This window comes from Gymnoscopelus braueri (assembly GCF_963280865.1).
Source record: "Gymnoscopelus braueri genome assembly, chromosome: 21".
Lineage (NCBI taxonomy): Eukaryota > Metazoa > Chordata > Actinopteri > Myctophiformes > Myctophidae > Gymnoscopelus > Gymnoscopelus braueri.
The window spans coordinates 26,648,531-26,666,984 of record NC_137623.1 but is presented as its reverse complement, the minus strand read 5'-3'; the positions used below and the strand labels follow the sequence as shown (position 1 = coordinate 26,666,984).

The window sequence follows — 18,454 nt, the reverse complement described above, 5'->3', positions numbered from 1 at the left end:
ACAGCCGAGTAAGTGGAAGCAGCGAATCGCCTAATGGTCCCAACCTCGACAACTCCCATATCAATAACAATTCCATGACCCCCAATGGCGCTGAAGGTATGTGTGCACAGGGCTGCTCCTCTTAACGTGCTCTCTTGCGCTATCCTAAATACAGAAGGCAGGTTAACTTAGGGAGGGCTGGCTGATGGATATTGTGGCTCTCAACGCGAAACGGAGTAGGACTTTCTAACCCTGAGGTTTTAGTGTTTATGCATCCGTAAAGTGGTGTGAAGTCTAAAGTTGCCGCAGAATTTATGCAGGTGGCACGGCTTTTAAAATGTGACACGCTTTTGTCAGAAAAGGTGCAATTCTACTGTATATTTTTGAAATATGGAGCTGTGGGGCGAGGGAGGAAATGCTTTTATTCAAAGAGGATTTCTTTAGGAGCATTACAATGTAGACTATTTCTCGTCATTCTCTTCTACATTGTACCTTTTTCAGTTTATATTCTGACACCGAGAGTGATTTCTCTTCACAGAGGCTATCACTGTAGCAGTTTGTTTAAGTTACTATGTAATTATTCAAAAACCCATAGCATGAAAACGATGGTGTTTTGTATGTGGGTTGTACTGTACACACCTATTTACTCAGGTGATGGGGCCTGTACGTTCAAAGCTGAGACCTTGTTTAGTCAAGCAGTCATGCCCATATTACTGAGCAGCTAAAGTCAGTAGAAAAAAGAAAGTCCCTACACTATCATGGAATTTTTTAAGGAAAGTTAGTTTATGCACAGTAAAATTCAGAGTGTTTATTGAATTTAACTCTGAAAGTGTACAAATGGATCTGTAAGGGTCCCATTGTACACTTTCAGAACTCAATTAGCTGTGTAGTTGTGGCTACTGGTTTCTTTCCTTATATAGGCTGTGCTTGACAGAGGACCCGCAGACATGGTGCACACTGTCATGTGTCCTTTGCCATTCTTTCTTTCCCATAGGTGATAACATCACAATGCTTACCACTGCAGACTGGTTGTTAGGTTCTAACTCACAGTCCGCTGCAGGTTTGTCTTCTACCGGTGATACAATGAAAGGACAATACTTGGTGTTGGTTTCGACTGGACTCAAAGAAAGAGAAAGAGAGAGAGATCACGAAAGTAAAGCTTTAGTTTGCCCCCTGGCTCACTTAAGTGTATGAGATTTGAATGCTCACAAATTCAATTTGTGTAAAAGAAACGACAAACAAATCTCCCGGACACAAAATTGATCTGTCGCAAAACAGAGAGAAAAAGAAGAAGTTGCTTCAACTATTGTTCCTTTCATTCGGAGACTTGTTGGCATTTAATTGCTGTGTTATTATTTGGAAAGCATGGTTTGAGATTGGATGGACTTGAGTCCTCTGCTGATGAGTAGCTAGCCTGTGGCATATACCATACAGTATTGTGCATACATTTGTTTTACCTTTTACGTTATGTCCCGTGCCGTTCCCTAAATACAGTGTTTATTGTGTGCCTTGTGTGACCTGAGTGAGTGACAGTTTGTGCATGCACTGTCACTATAATTTCTTTCATCGCTGTGTTGTTCCCCAAAAAAAAAGAAGAAAAAAAAGACGCTCCCCGTCAACATATGTTTCCGCGCAGAAAGAGCATAGCGGAAACATGTAAAACATGACAGCAAATGGCTTCTTCAACCATGAGGGATTCCACTGAGCATGACTCCCTTGCCCACATAGTGAATTTGTTTTGCCAAAAAAAGAAAGAAAAAAAAAGAAAAGAAAAAAGAGAGAAAAAAAAATTCCCCCAGCCTGCCTGAAGTGAAATGGATTGATTTCAAAGATTCCTGAGCTGTCAGATAGCTGCGAAATTGTCTGTGCAGAGCTGTCGCTGTAGCTGTTTAAGGGAGCCAAGGTTAAACAGCGTTCGCTACACTCTTAAAAAGATTTTATACAGCCATTGTCTTGACATTTCAATCATGCTTGCACGTCCATACGGGATATTATTTATTATTTATTTTTAACCAATGATTCTGACTTATGTTTGCTTATTTCTCCCATACGCTACATTTTAAACACTGGGTAAGCCATTAAGTAATAGTTCTATAATAAATACTTGAAATATAAATCCATTATAAGTTGAATTGATTGCACTAATTGAATGTTTGGCTAAATGTGCTCTCAAGGCTATAAAAGTCTGGCTTATATTGCTGTTGTAGAATTGTTCAAATAAGTGCATGAATTGGATGGGAAATGATACCATCTCAGTCTCATTGTTGAGTAAGTCTTTAGTCTAATGTTCTTATGAATCCCTTGCCAAATGATTTATTTCTTTACAGTTGCATGGCCTTTATACAACCAATGAAAATAAGTGATATTTAAGAATTTAATCCATTTGGCCAATAGTTTTGGATGAAGATTGTAGTGAAAGTTTGTTTGACTCCTCCCTCCTGCCACTGTTGTTATTCTACCTTGAAGTAACTTTTACTGTGTTTTCAAAACAAACTTTTTTTTCAGTGAGTGTGAGAGTCAGACTTTAGTACAGTTTGGAGTAGTTTGAGTTCTTCTTTTCTTTGCAGACTGTGATTGGGTGCCTGTGGTTGACAGTGTGGCCTCTTTGTTCGCAGTTAAATCAGAGCCAATGAGCAGCAGCGATATCACCACCTCGGTAGCGGACGCCTCTCTAGACAGCTTCTCAGGATCAGGTGAGGGGGTTTGCGTGTGTGTGTGTGTGTGTGTGTGTGTGTGTGTGTGTGTGTGTGTGTGTGTGTGTGTGTGTGTGTGTGTGTGTGTGTGTGTGTGTGTGTGTGTGTGTGTGTGTGTGTGTGTGTGTGTGTGTGTGTGTGTGTGTGTGTGTGTGTGTGTGTGTGTGTGTGTGTGTGTGGGTGGGCTGCTTCTCACACACAGCAGCAGAACTGATTAGTGAGAGATGGGTGACCGATAAGCTGGCCCCCAGGAATTGTCCTTGCAGCTAAAACACCTATATATTGTGTGTGTGTGTGTGTGTACTGTATGTGTTTAATAGTGAGTATTTAAGGAATAGACACTGCCTACCTTACCTTTGTCAGCATATTATATGTGCTGAGCTTGTGTGTGTGTGTGTGTGTGTGTGTCTTCACACTGAGTTATGACCTGTACTGCACTGTGCCTGTCTGTCCGGTGGAGTGACACAGCGTCTCTGTGGCCCTACCTCTCTCCATGGGCTGTTACTCTATCGCTCTGTCAAATATACACACACACACACACACACACACATACATTAAGGGGCATTGTTATATAATACCCAGGCCTAAAAAAAAATCTTAGATAAATTAAAAACAATGTATCTGTATCTGTAATGTATTTCATTTTATGTCCAAATTTGATAGTACATAGATTTTTTTTAACTGTGTCAACCTGCAGCACTATCTAGTTCATGTTTCCATGAACACATGCATTATCAGCTCCGCATCCATCAAACCACTCTCCCTGAAACAACTGCATATGGCGTTAGCTTGCCGCTAATTTTTCCCCATTTCCGCAACTGTTTAACCAAGCACTTGATACCTTAACACTAGAAGCACATAAATCACTGCTCCCGACTTTTGTCTTTTGACAATATTAATGAAATTTAGTAATCGTACACCCCCTTATCCTCCACGGGGAAACCCAAAGCTCCGCTCAGAAAGAGCGGGGTTTCTTCCAGTGGACAGGTGCTGCTGATGTGGGAAACGTGTTCAATATTAATAATGTGTGTGAGGGCTTACAGCATACAGTTACATACAGTTAGTACTACCCCCGCAACCGAATCCCTTATTTTACATGTCACAACCAATTACACAAATGTCTCAGAACTGTGCTACCCGGCTGTGTTTAGCAATGGTACTGTAGCGAGTGTGACACGCTCTTAACTGTATTTCACATTCAATAGGAAGCTTAACTGTGCCAAAATGAGGTGTGCGCCATTTTTTGAATACAAGTAAAATAGATTAAAGGATAATTGTTGATCATTTGAATTTCAGTTAGCAAATGTATCACACTGTTTCACAATGAGTCTTCCATAGTTAAACGATATTAAACTCGAGGTAATGGTAATTTTTGTCCAATAACTAATTAACTAAATAAGAATAATAGTTATTCTTCTTCTCAAATTATTTGGTTCTACTAAGCCTTTATTTTTGTTGTTTTACTAAGGCCTGATGTATACTTAGTTGCGCGCCGGTGTCGCACGTCGAAAATAGCTGATCTACAAGATCACAACTCGCCACACAACGACACGTGGTGAGCTTATGTTGCCTATTTTAGTGACACAATGAGCAACCAAGTATAAATCAGCCATAAGTATAACAGAAATAACAAACAGTAATAACTCGGGTGGGGGGGGGTTGCAACACGTGCGCAACGTGATTCCTACTACGGCTTCAAAACAAGCAAAACTCTCGTGTGATTCATATGCTTAGAGGGGGATTTTCCCAAGTTTAACAGGGCTGTGGAACCACACAGACGGGTAGCATGTTTAATGAAGGAGTGATTATGCAGTAGCGCTCGTTACCTGCAATCAGTGATGTCACTTCCAATGTAATGTGGTTGTGGGTTTGAAGGCCCGAGGCACCCATGCAGAGCCACAGGCCCCAGACTGATTCAGACCATCCTGTGTGTGTTTACACCAGTGGTCGTCATGGCAGCCCCACAAGTATCTCACAGATACGCGGGTCAGCAGAAAAATCTGACATTCTTACCTGATTATTTTACTTCATTATTGCTCTCCGGTTTTCAACCTTAAATAAGGTTACTGAAATAAATAGTGTAATGCAATGTAATTACTGTTTCCTTGGAATCCAGAAGTTCTGTTGGCAAAAGATAATATTTACCTTATTTCTTAATGTTTAAATATGTGCTTGCCTCTTTTCTTTTTAACTCTCCTCAGCTATTGGAACCGGTGGCTTCAGCCCAAGACAAACTCACCAGTTCTCTCCGCAGATTTACCCTTCCAAGTAAGACTTCTTTTAGTTTTCTTTAAAAAATAAGCAGCATCCAACTTCATTTAGAACTTTAATTAGATCCTTCTGCTAGATTGCCTTTTTTCTGCCTGGCTTTGTTTGCCTGGATGTCTGCAGCTTGTGCACTCCCAAATCTGTTGTAATTATTATCTTGCAAAAATTTCCTTTGCCATTTATTATTCTTTCGCCATGTATATCAGCCATGTGATGCTATCTCCCTTACAGCTTTGGCTCAGTATTTAAGATTAAGTAGCACGATCACAAAGAATTTGTCAGTGAGCAAAGTTTGTGTTATGGTTTTTGGGGTAAAATACAGTCCTCTGTCTTCCTGCTTCCCTCTCTCACTTTTCCCTTTTGTTTCTTTTCTCAAATAGCAGAACATATCCACATATTCTTCCTACCCCTTCATCCCAAAATATGGCTGCGTATGGGCAGACGCAGTACACCACAGGAATGCAGCAGGCCGCAGCCTATGCTAGCTACCCCCAGCCTGGCCAGCCCTACGGCATCCCAGCCTATGGTAAGATCTCACTGACATACACGATCCAGTCCTTCACAAGCTGAAAGATGGTTCGTCGGATCCTCTTTGTGCTGTATTACAATGATATGCATCGACGTCACAGCACAGAAATAATATTTGTTCCCCCTGGTAGATATCAGCACAAATCTTAGCTTAGGACCAAGATTTTTCTCATAATAAAGAAAGACCACGGGCAATGCTGAGTCATTGTTTAGTGCCTGCACGTGTTCCTCTAATGCCACACAACAATTCGCTTATTAAGCTGTTCCGAGTTCCGACAGATCTGAAAGATTACTGATATAAATTTCAAAACAAAAACTGGTTTCCGCTGGCATCGCAAGAGCGAAACAACGGAGAACATAGCTAACAGCGTGCTTTATTTGTCCAAAGTCTTTGGTAGTTCTTTGACCCGAAAAGGCCTTTCCAATAATGTAGAGGAATTTATGCTGTTTGTTTGAGTGGTGGCACACTGCTAAACCTGCTGTAACATAGACATTTACCTTGGGACTGATTCAATCTAACCCTCTGCCAGTTTAACTAACAAACACTACCAAGTGTAACCTTTTATTGTTTTTGCAACTTCTCACAGATGGCCTATCTTAAATAATAATACTTCTGTTAAAAATCAGATAGTGTGTGTTTTTCAACTCCGGGTGCTCTGGGACCACTAGTACAGCTAGTTTTCTATCTTTCCGTTAATTGCAATCACCCGGCGTTCCGGGTATAACCACTCAGTGATCAGATATCTAGAGCGACAAGGACACCAGGTGAATGTAATTAACTATCTGGTAGAATGGAAAACCAGCACAACCAGTGGTCCCTGAGGACCGGAGTTGAGAACCACTGTAAGGGCCATACCCGGTTTGACAGCCAAGTACTAGTTGTCCCGCAGACAACTGCTTTGCAGTGAGATTGAACCCTGTGCAATCTAATATTTCTAAACGACTGATAATAGTGATAATCAGTGATCATCCATTCTGCGATAACACACACACACAAGTGATCGGCTCTGTGCCCCTTTGCTGTGTCCGGGGAAATTGAAACCTGTGTGTTGACTGTTGCTTGTGCATCAAACCGATCTGGTGTCACTAACTGATTTAGGTCCATTGTGGGCAGGCATAAAGACGGAGGGGGGTCTGAGTCAGGCCCAGTCCCCGGGACAGACGGGCTTCCTTAGCTACAGCTCCCAATTCACCACACCACAGACGGGACAAGCCCCCTACAGCTACCAGATGCAAGGTGAGGACGCTATGATGAATCACCCACTTGCTTCCTCAATACCCAACTTCTCTACTTCCTCAATACCCAACTTCTTTACTTCCTCAATCGCGAACATTAATTACTTCTTCAAACCCAACTTATCTACTTATTCCACCCTCTGCCTTTCTACCTCCCCAATAACTAATGTCTCTACTATCTCAACCCCAAGTTTCTGTACTTCCTCAATCCCCAACTCCTCTATTTGTTCCACCCCAACTTGTCTACTTCGCCAATAACCAGCTTCTCTGCTTCCTCAATCCCCATGTGCTTCCTCAATCCCCAACTCGTGTACTTCTTCCACCCCAACGTCTCTGCTTCCTCAATAACCAACTTCTCTACTTCCTCAATCAACAACGTCTCTACTTCTTCAATTCCCCAACTTCTCTACTACTTTGCCTCTACTGCTTCCTCCCTCAGACAGTACAACTGGATACCTCTCAGGAATAGCTGTTGAACGTTATTATTCTCCCTTATGCCTTTTCATGCTTTTTATTCAAACTATGCTGCACTCATTCGTCGTGAAAATGCAACAAATACACAAACTGGATGGGAATCTAGAAGCATGGGTAGAATGGGTGCTTTACAAGACCGTTTTCTCTTATCCTCGCCCTTTCTGACGAAACTACTGTATCTTTCCCCTTTGATCCTCAATATCTATTATCCCAAAGCACAAAGGTCCTCTTTACCGTTGTTTTACTAATACCACTAATGACGTACTTTCTTTTTTCATTTGTACGCATTTTTGCATTTCTCTGTGCAGCATAAATTTCTCCCCTCCGGTCAACCGCACCAAGCTACTTTTATTTATTCTCTTTAAAGGAGATTCGAGAAAAGGGTCTCTGTCCTTGATTTAACGATTCAACGGCATGCGTGAGGCCCTCGCCTATATCCCGGGCAGATGGCTGTGTCCGGGCAGTCGTTATGAGCTGCCTCCCCGACTGCTCCCTCTCCTCTTAAAACGAATCAACACAGATGGAAAAATGGCAGGCACTTAAGAGGCACCAGCCATGCCTACCCTCTCCCCTCCCCTCCACCGCCTTTTGTTTTTTCTCTCCCTGTGATCGTATTTGTATTTGTTTAAGAGCTGAGGCCGTGGAGATTTATGGCCTTGAAGTCGATAAATACAAGTTGTCGCTCCGTTTCTCTCTCTCTCTCTCTCTCTCTCTCTCTCTCTCTCTCTCTCTCTCTCTCTCTCTCTCTCTCTCCCTCTCCCTCTCCCTCTCTCTCTCTCTCTCTTTCTTTCTATCTATCTATCTCTTTCTCTATCTCTCTGTGTCAAACAGCCCTTTACCTTGGCAGCACCTGCGCCAGAGTAAGCTAGCCCGCTCTTTCTTGTTGCGCTCCTCTCCTGTCTGAACGTGTGACCGTAGGAACATCTCCACATGTTGTTGAAAAGCCTCCAGAGCATCTTACAATAAATAACACTCGCCCAGCAACAGATGTGGCACAGGGAAGCCTCTTTTCCACGCCTCTTAACCAAATACAGTCGGCCGCAGCAGCTAGAGATCTGCAGCGCTCTCCAGCCTGCTGCATGGTAGCTGCGAGCCGAGACACACACACACACACACACACACACACATACAGAGAGAAAGAGAGATGGGGTAAGAAAAAGAGAGACAGAAAGCATGCAAGGCAGAATGTACACGCTGCTTGGCTGGCCTCAGCGGTTTAACTCACGATGACAGTGTTATGTGCCCATTCATCTTCTGAGTATTATGCTTTCTCTCTGTCTCCCTCTCTCTTTCTCCTTCTCACTCTCTCTCTCCCTCTCCCTCTCCCTCTCCCTCTTTCCTGCTGCTATCTCTAGCTATCGGATGCCCCACACGGCGTTAAGTGCGTTAGTAATTGACAGCCACGTTACATGACAGATTGACCACTATTGTGGCCCTTGTGTTCTCTAAAACTCTGGCGGCTCTGGCCCTCGGCCACAGCATCATCATTACTCTGTATTGATCTGCCTGGGAGAGAGGGGCTGTAGGCCTGGGTGTCCTGAGTCTGACCATATACTCAGGGTCTACACGTGATACACTCCACCCCACCCCCCCCACCCCTGTGTCACTGCCACCAGCCCGTGGCCAGCTGTCAAGGGAAAGGACGATTACATTAATGTTTTTCTGCGCTTGGCTTTCATGTCTGATGCCACGGAGCTTTGTGTGGGTGCTAAAGTTTGCAATACCGAAGTGCAACGGAAGAACAAAGGCGTGCCTGTGCACTCTGATGTTACAGACCCTCGTCATAGTTTTATTGAGTGCATCCTTTTGGATTATTTCTACATGGCGCTGTTGTGCAAATCTTTGAATACATATATTTGTTTCGATAACATTTTGAACTCAAATCTTTGCTTCTGGAGGTCCCTGGAACAAAATATTTTACAAATGTTCGCTTTAGAAAATGAATATATATTCAAAGATTTGCACACATTTTCACGATTTTTCAAAAATAGTAGATCTACAAGCTCATAGCGTGGCGCTCAGTGCCGTGCTATGAGCTTGTATATATGCTATTTTTGAATAGCCAAAGACAATAGCCAAAGACATCTAAAATGACAGAGATGCGTTCCCAGGATTGAATGGGTTAATTTGGGAACGTTTTTGTCTACAAGGACAAGCCCAAAGTAAGGATGCCGGTGTTGAAAGTGGCTAAAGAGACAGAGAACCTATGCCGACGGTAGGACCAAGCAGATGTTAATTAGGTGAATAATTGGGTTCTAAGGCAGTCTCTCAGTGGCAGTAGCCTAGGAGTGGAAGGGAGTCGAGGCCCCGGTCTGCCTTTTAAAAGGAGAGCCCCATCTGGACTTGATAGCCTATTCCCAAGTGGGGCATACAAACTTCTGCTACAAATATTGTGCACTGATGATAGACTTAGCCCGTGGCAAGAGGACTGATCAAGCAAAGCAAATGGACTCCCAATTGCAGGGCCAGAAGGCAGGATGGAAGGGAGGGAGGGAGGGAAGAAGTGAGGGATGGTGTCTAGTCTTGAGTGAGTGAGCTAACTGGAGCAGGACAGGGGGGGAGGGGGAGAGAGAGAAAACATGCCCCCCGGGGAAGCGCAAGGGCCCCCCATTTCCCCCGCCACCACTACCACCGCAACCACTACTACACCCCCCCCCCCCCCCCACAGCATGGGCCCATTCTCACTGGGCTTGCAGGGGTCCCCTTGGCTTTTATGTGGGTCCTTGTTCTCCACAGAGTAACCCTCTAACCCCACGAGTGAGAGCTTTTATGACTTTTTGAACTGTGCATTAGGCTAATTTGTTGTCGTTCAAAGCCTTTCTTTTTCCACCCGGGCTTCTCTTCTGTTCTCTTGTCTCATTGCTTTGTTTTGTTGGACTTTCACTGTAACTTTCTGAGGAGAAAACAGACGTCTCTCTCTCTCTCTCTCTCTCTCTCTCTCTCTCTCTCATCTCTCTCTCTCTCTCTCTCTCTCTCTCTCTCTCTCTCTCTCTCTCTCTCTCTCCGTTGAAAAAGCCCTTAAAATGTCAAACAAAATTGACAAAAGTAGAGAACACGTCAGATGAAATGTGTTAGAGAGACTTGGTTGGAAAAGAAGGTGGAAAATAATCTTCCGTTTACACGTGTGATCGCTGGGAGAGGGAACAAGCTAGACAAATAAATTGTCCGTCTTGGTAATCTGGAGGTCTTTTATTTCCCTAAAGATTTTTAGCCCAAGCAGTGGCTACTTGGCTGACTGACAAGGCCAAGCCCTATATACTTGTACTATGTACTTGTACATTGTATGTCAAATAGTGAACATAGCCGATCTACAAGCTCAAAACACATTGCAACGTGTTGTGAGATTGTGGATTGCTAATTTTCACAACCTATTTGCCTATTTTCACCAAATGTTTGTCAATTTTCGCCAAATGTTCACCTATTATGACATTCCCAGAATAGGGATGATAGGGTTCATTGGGTTAAGTTTGTTTCATTCTCTCTCTCTCTCTCTCTCTCTCTCTCTCTCTCTCTCTCTCTCTCTCTCTCTCTCTCTCTCTCTCTCTCTCTCTCTCTCTCTCTCTCTCTTCCCTGCCATACGTCCCTCTCTACCTCCCTTGGCCTCCCTATTCCCCCTCCACACACACACACACACACACACACACACACACACACACACACACACACACACACACACACACACACACACACACACTCTAAAAGCTGCTTCACGTTTGTCACGGTGTGGGAGGGCCCTCCTTATGGGGCCAATGACCAGAGGATGAAAAGAACTCCCTATGTTTGTCTCGGGGAACAAAGGTGTAATTACGCCCCCATTTAGGAACAGTAAATTAATCTGACCCCCTTCGTTTTCACTGCCGCTATGGGATATGCTACGGCTGTGGGATGAAAGTGGTCGTGGGGATGAAGTGAAAAGGCAGTTTTAAGAGATCGTTGCAGCAGTAGCTCTCATTAATGTCCCCTGTGGATGCAAACAGAAATTATCTTTGAAATGGAGAGTTAAGGGTCATATTTGTTAAGCTTACAGGAACTAGCCCTTGGGGGATTGGTCAGAGCGTGTCGCTGTAGACACAGTTTAATCAGATATATGCATTTTTTAAGTAAGGCTGGCTTTGACATACTAATCCTCTCCCAGAATGGAGTAAGAGCAAAATGGCTGCAGTGTGAATATGGTACTATGTTACCATATAGTGCCACGTATTGTCATGCAGGCCAGTGAGAACTTGATAGGTGTTTAAGTGTAAGGATACACACACACACTCGCACACTCACACACGCACACACACACACACAGACTGACAATACACTCCCATTTCTTTTTCTATGATCCCTCTATGAGCCCTGCCTTCCTCTCCCTGTCGGCCTGCTTTCTGCCTGTCTGCCTGTGAGCCCCCTGCAGTTCACCCACCCTGACATGAGAGTGCAGGTGGAGGGGCTGCTGACGAGAGAGGGGGGTCAGTCGTGTCCCGGGGCCCCGTGTCTCCGCTCCTCTCCCCCACCCCTGTCCACCGCAGTCTCTATAACTCCATGTCATGTATATTATTAAGCCATTAGATGCTATCAGCCCCTCTGAATGATTTAATTCCCTCCGAGGTGCTTCTTTTGAACGCGGGGAGAAAAGGAAAGCATACATATTCATTGGGGGGCTGCTGGGATGACAATGCACCCCCCCCCACCACCCAAAAAAAAAGTCAATACTATAAACCCCTACCCCACACCACCACCACACCACCCCGGCTCTCCCTCCGCCCCGCCACTCGTTGCACCCTCCAGTGACTCAACACACAACAGCCTCTTGTCTTCCTCACATTGTGAGGGCTTGGAACCGCTTGGAGAGCCCCCACCCGCCCTCCTCCTCTTCATTCACCAGTGCAGATTCAATCACTGATAACGCTAGGAAGAGTAGGAAGATAGGGCTACTGTTGAAGGCTCTGTTCCCCCCAATGCCCCCTACCCCCCTCTTCTCTGTTCGCCACCCCCCAAATAGTCCCACAAAAAGCCAGCTTCCCTCCCTCAAACAGAGTGCACTGTTTCACCTGAAAAACCGCACGACCTTGCAAGTTATTTCTGCTGACACAGAAGAACATTATCTCTTTTGCCGTAATATGCCAAAAATGTCTCGTTTTCTTCCATGCAGGTGGCACTTTCACAACAACATCGGGATTGTACCCGGGAAACAACTCCCTGACGAACTCGACTGGATTTAACAGCACACAACAGGTAGCCGTGCCCACCCACCACCCAACCCCTCTGCTCTGCTCTCTCGGGACTCCCTCTTTCTTTGGTGTTTCGCCCAGGTGGCCGTGGTTTTGAGGTTAGGTTATAAGGCAGTGGTTCCCAAACAGTGGGAAGAGGACCCATTTTTATGGGTCGCGACTCGCAAGAAAACATCCCTTTTTTTAACTTCTTATTTGAATGTATTTTTATTTTTTTTAGATTTTTGGGGCATTTCTTATTTTTTCATAATTATTCATAAAAAAAATCTAAATTCCATTAAAAAATACATTAAGAAGTAGTGAAAATAGCAGATCTACATGCTCACAACGCGTCGCATCGAGACGCGTTCTGACCTTGTAGATCGGCTATTTTCCACTCGTTTGGGTCCCGGGAAGACATCAAATTTCTCTTTTGGGTTAGGGTTAGGTTTAAGCATATAACCACGCGCCCCTGGGCGTAACACCTCAGAAAGAGGGAGCCCCCTGTTCTCTCATCGTGGGCTAGCTCTTGCAGAGCTATCGGCAGCTCATATTAGATTAAAATGTAAACTTCTCTCTCCCAAGCTGGAAATCTTTACGGAACACGCATTCTCTATATGTTGCATTTCACCCATGACATATTCAAACATGAATCACTCAGTGTGTCAGAAGTGCTGTAGACGGGGATTATCTGCCTCTCCCCCAGCAGCACATATGTATTATGCCACAGAGGAAAAAGAAAGAAAAAACACACACACACAGACCAAGACCGATCGTTGTCCAGATGGAGGACAGAAGAGACATGTGTTTGCATTTATATTTTGGAATCTGCACTGTAAAGTAGCAACACTGGTGCAGGGCATATCTCACATTACTCTGCCCTGCCTCCTACTTCTCTGCTTTTCACACTACTACCTTTCTCTCTCACTCGCTCTCTCTCTCTATCTTTACCTATGCACTCTAAATCTACGTGTCTGTTTATTGCATCTCTGCTTCCTTCTCTCTTCATGCCCTATCCCTGACTATACTGTCCTATACCCACATATTTGAACTTATTGTACACCTCTCTCTGACAACCAAATACCTCCTTTCCCCCTACCTCCTTTCCCCCTTACAGGACTACCCCGGCTACCCAGCTTTTGGCCAGGGCCAGTATGCTCAGTATTACAACAGCTCGCCCTACACCTCGCCCTACATGACGAGTAACAACACCAGCCCCAGCACGCCCTCCACCACGGCCACATACACTCTGCAGGAGCCCCCCTCTGGCATCACCAGTCAGGCCCTCACAGCAGTCACAGAGAACCCTGCAGGTATTAGGAGGAACGCATCCCTGGTACACATTCATGGTACACAACATACACATGCATGCACAGAGAGAGAGAGAGAGACACGCAAGAGACAGAACGTTCCACACCAACACACGTGCTGTAAACTGTATATGCACACATGCTAGGGCTGGGCAATTAAGCGAAAATATATCGACCAATAACCGACTTTTTTTACATACATTTTGTTTGTCTTATATAATTTATCAACGAATCAACACGAAAACGAATTGTAATAGATTGTTTAAAATCAACTGAATCGATTAGTCTGATTAACCTTGTATTATACTTTGTTGTACAATGGTGGCATAACATTTTTGTGAAAATAGCCTTAGTAGATCTGCTATTTAAACTTTTTATTTTTTAAATGTGTTGTTCATTCGTTGGAGGCGAAAGTTTCAAATAGTCGTAATATTGATTTGTATCGAAGTCGTATCGCCCAGCCCTAACACATGCGTGCATAGTTCTCAGGAGCACAGGGGACTTTATTTGGTGCAAATGTGGTCTCAGGGAAATCATTTGAGCCATCAGCTGTAGTACACTAAAGTGTGGGAAGCACAGAAGGACGACTTGCCCCGTAATTGCATGTGACGTTAATGCATCATCTGGCAGTGGTGTGTCGATGATATCATTTATAACTTAATGGTTGCATTTGAACTTGTCATCAATCAGCAGTCAAATAGATCTGGTTCTAAATAAACACTCTTAAGATGCAGTCATTCAATTTAGACTCAGATGAAATCTGTGTTATCTTTCTACGATGCACACAGGGGTTTTCCCTCGCTGTGTGTTTTTTAAATCAGTCTTTGACTGAATGCAATAGCTTTCAGAAGCAGCTCTGCCAGCAGAATGCCATTCATTTTATCATGACTCATAGTCACACACATAATCACTAACTAACATCCCAGATGATTGCCTGTGTGTAATAACCTAGAATAGAACTGAATATAAACTTTATTGTCCGTATGTGGAAATGTGCCTTTGGCTTCACTGTAGCACATCCAAGACCTAAACTAAATACCAGTAAACTCAACAGACACAATTGCATACAAGGCAAAAAAAACTCCTACAAAAATAACAGCCTATCTTTGATAGTCTTTCTCTGTCTCATTTTTTTTTTCATTCCTTTCCTTCCTTTCAGTAGAGTATAGTACCATCCACAGTCCATCAACCCCCATTAAAGATTCAGAATCGGATCGATTGCGCCGGGCCTCGGATGGAAAGTCACGTGGCCGGGGCAGGAGAAACAACAACCCATCACCGCCGCCCGACTCCGACCTTGAGGTAGGGTGAGCTAGCGCTACCTTGGCGACAGACGGCCTCGCCCTGTCTGAGGCGCACACACACACACACACACACACAAACACGCACTCACCAGCGCTAATCCACTTTACTCTATGGCTGCCACAGTGGGTGCTAACTCCTGATGCACATTAATTCTTAAAGATTTGAACACGCGTAACTATGAATGAGTTATTAATGCAGTCTGGATCATGTGACACTGCAACGGAAACAAAATCAAATAAGTAAAAGCCCTCAGGTAAATCATTTATATAACAGTGATACGGCTGTGTGGAAAACAGCATGATTTGGTGTTAGAGTGAACAATGTCCTCTGATGTCCCCCGCCCCCCCCCCCCACACACACCCACATCCCACTCACACAGACAACACAGGTGCTATGAAACACGCTGGCAGTGTGTGTGAATGTTAAATAGTGGGCCATTATGTCAAAATAAACCCTTAATTATTCCGGGGGCTCTTCATTAATACGATATGAATTCCAAAGAGGTTAATAGCAGCCATTATGGCGCTGACATCATTGCATGTTAACATATCTAGTTAATTAGTTTGTCACTATTGATTGCTCTAATGTAAAGGGCATGGGATGGATGGCGTGCGGTGAGGGGCGGGGGGGGGGGGTGGGGTGCGTCGGGGAGGAACTGTTGCGGTGACCAACCCAAGCAAATGGATCCTGGTCCCTGTGGCACACAAATACACGCTCCTGGCCTATTGACCAGGAGGATCACCTTGCAAGCATACAGAGTGGGCCATTGATTTTGCCTCTTTTTCTCTCCATTTTTCTTTGTTTCTTTCTTTCTCTCTCTCTCGCTCTCTCCCCTCCCCTTCCCCTCGTATCGCCCGCTTCCATCTCTCCAGCGAGTTTTCATCTGGGACCTGGATGAGACAATCATCGTTTTCCATTCGTTGCTCACGGGGTCTTACGCCAACAGATACGGACGGGTGAGTGACATCAGACTGTGGCAGTAGCAGTGCACGTTATCAGCAAAACACATAAATATTAAACCAAAAAAATTACAGAGGGGGAAACGGGCCAGAGAATAGGAGAGGGTGGGTTTGGAGAGGGTGGGTTTCACTGTGCCTTGAGACCATAGTGAGGAGATGGAGCGGAACTCAATGTACAGATAATTGTTTCTTTTTTTAATAGGCCCAATGAGGCCCGGCAACTATTTGCCTGCTCGTTGCAGCTGTTGGTGCTATGCAGGGCTGCTCGGGGCTCGGCTGCAGGGGCTCACAACAGTTGCACTCGGGATGTCTATTGACACATCTTAAGTGTTCCTTTCTCCTTTAGAAATGCCACATTGTTAGTTTAATTAAGTGCTGCTCAATCCGGCCCATTCAGGCTTGAATTTCCCAGGAGAACGCAGCGGGAGACTGAGACCACCGAATGTAATTTAGCCAAAACTCAAAACTAGTGAGGCGTTCTCCACTTTAAAGACTTATCTTGATAAAGATTCAATTAAATGACTGTCTTTTTTTCCATTGTTACAGATGGCAATGCTATAGAAAACGGCTTGTGTTTGATACGCATTTTGTGGATAACTTAAACCATATCCGCTAAATGCGAGTTTGTACTTTGAAGGCTGTTGAGGTATTTGGGAAGTCATTTGCTGTGCGCGCCATGTCAGTGTACATGCTCATTTCATGGAGAAGAGTTTACTTTTCCAGGCTTTGCTATTTGTTATTTCATATAAATTACACTCTCTAAATTTAAACTTTCAAAACAAACAATTTGGGAAATAAGGCTATCTCCTCGTCTCATGGTTGCTGTGAGGTCATGGGATCTACAGTATACAACGCTGAGTTTATCAGCCGCTCAGCTTTTCCCATTAAGAAATGTACTTGCATCGACCTGAAGTTAATGAGAATGAGGTGGCATATAATTATGAGACATTAAATGTGTGAAATATAGTTATGAAATATACTCTCCAATCTATTTTGTTTTTTATTTTGACATGATCAGATCTGTTATTATTTTGTCTTGAGGACTGAACTCCCCTTTCTCTGTCTGTTCTGGGTATGGCCTTTTCAGGTTTTTTGATGTAGAAAATGACATATTGCGTCTCATGTGTCAGAGAGCTTAGCGTCTGTGGCCCGTGCTCTGTGCCTTTGTTCTGGTATGAGGGGGTGTTTGATGGGGGCAGTGTTTTGTTTTTGGGGTGAAAGAGGGCTGCCCCGCGACCCTCCACTGTTTATTTACTTTATCCTTAGCCCTGCATGCTGGGTAAAGAGAGAGCGGCTTAGGGAGCTGTGGCTCAGAGATGAGGGCCTCTCCAGCCACACACACACACACACACACACACACACACACACACACACACACACACACACACACACACACACACACACACACACACAGGGACTCCGATGTGCCCCTCCGAAACAGGAAACACTCCTGACTCCATAAGGGCTCGCTCTGTCAGGGCTCATATAGGACGTGACAGCCGCTAAAGGCTCTCTCACTCTCTCCCTTTTCCTCAACATTCCCTAGTTTTCTTTTCCCCCATCTGTCTCAACCCCCCCCCTCCCACCCCCCGGTATTTTCTGTCTTGTTTTTTCTGTCGTGATTAAACCCACCTACGCTAGCCGTCCAAAGTTACACGATTATTATTATTATTAATATTATTATTAGTAGGAGTAGTATTAGTATTAGTATTAGTATTATTATTATTATTATTATCATTATTATTATTAGAACTGGCCAAGCTACGAGAGGGAAAAGTAAACATTCTCGCTGGCCACAGAGTGCTGCTCCTTAGCTTATCGGAAACAACGATCTGTAAACCAGCTCAGACACCCCCCCCCCCTCCACACACACTCAATCCCTGACTGTTCTGTCGTATATGTCATCCGTACCTCAGTAGCATAAACAACATGTTACAAAACAGTGTGTTTTCCCTTCCTTGTTGCTCGGAACTTGCTATAAATAGATTTATATCTGAGAGTGTGCGCGCGCACACACACACACACACACACACACACACACACACACACACACACACACACATGCTTTCTCTCACCCTCTCTCATTCTCTCTCCCACAAACACGCACACGCACACACACACGCCCACATTGCTGTGCTTATCAGTTCTCCTAATTGGCATCAAGGCAGCTCTCCCCCATAAAGCTGATGGCTGGGGCCAGCTGTGCTACTATTGGGCTGGCTAGAGCTGGAGCTCGAAGGGGGGTGGGGGGGTTGCGAGGGGTTTGTGGGGGTGTGACTTGGCGCCCCTGTGGATGGCACTGACATCCAGAGACAGGTGGTGCTGGAGCAGTGACAGCAGCCAGCCCTTTGGCCTTCTGGCCTGCTTGTATTCTTAACTCCCTCACTGACTGATTGTTTAGATTTAATTGGAAAGGATTCACTCGCTCCGGAGAGCTGCACTTTACGCTGGCTTCTCCCCCCCCACCTACCCACCAAACCACACCGTAACCGTTAGCTAAATGACTA

The 18,454-nt window shown here is 44.6% G+C and overlaps 1 protein-coding gene across 6 annotated transcripts in view; it reads left to right on the top strand.

Moving 5' to 3' along the window:
• The window catches only part of eya1 (EYA transcriptional coactivator and phosphatase 1), an 80,581-nt gene that overhangs the window by 40,656 nt on the left and 21,471 nt on the right, over positions 1-18,454 (top strand). The window contains exons 4-13 of one of the 6 annotated variants that reach the window (XM_080417124.1): positions 1-96; positions 974-1,039; positions 2,547-2,672; positions 4,874-4,940; positions 5,321-5,466; positions 6,583-6,705; positions 12,316-12,398; positions 13,491-13,686; positions 14,843-14,985; positions 15,861-15,944. The exon at positions 1-96 is cut by the window's left edge and continues 139 nt beyond it. In XM_080417124.1, coding sequence (XP_080273250.1) covers positions 1-96; positions 974-1,039; positions 2,547-2,672; positions 4,874-4,940; positions 5,321-5,466; positions 6,583-6,705; positions 12,316-12,398; positions 13,491-13,686; positions 14,843-14,985; positions 15,861-15,944 — 1,130 coding nt within the window. Of the gene's footprint in view, positions 97-973; positions 1,040-2,546; positions 2,673-4,873; positions 4,941-5,320; positions 5,467-6,567; positions 6,706-12,315; positions 12,399-13,490; positions 13,687-14,842; positions 14,986-15,860; positions 15,945-18,454 lie in introns of all 6 variants that reach the window. The other 5 variants (XM_080417125.1, XM_080417123.1, XM_080417128.1 and 2 more) reach the window with 5 other exon arrangements.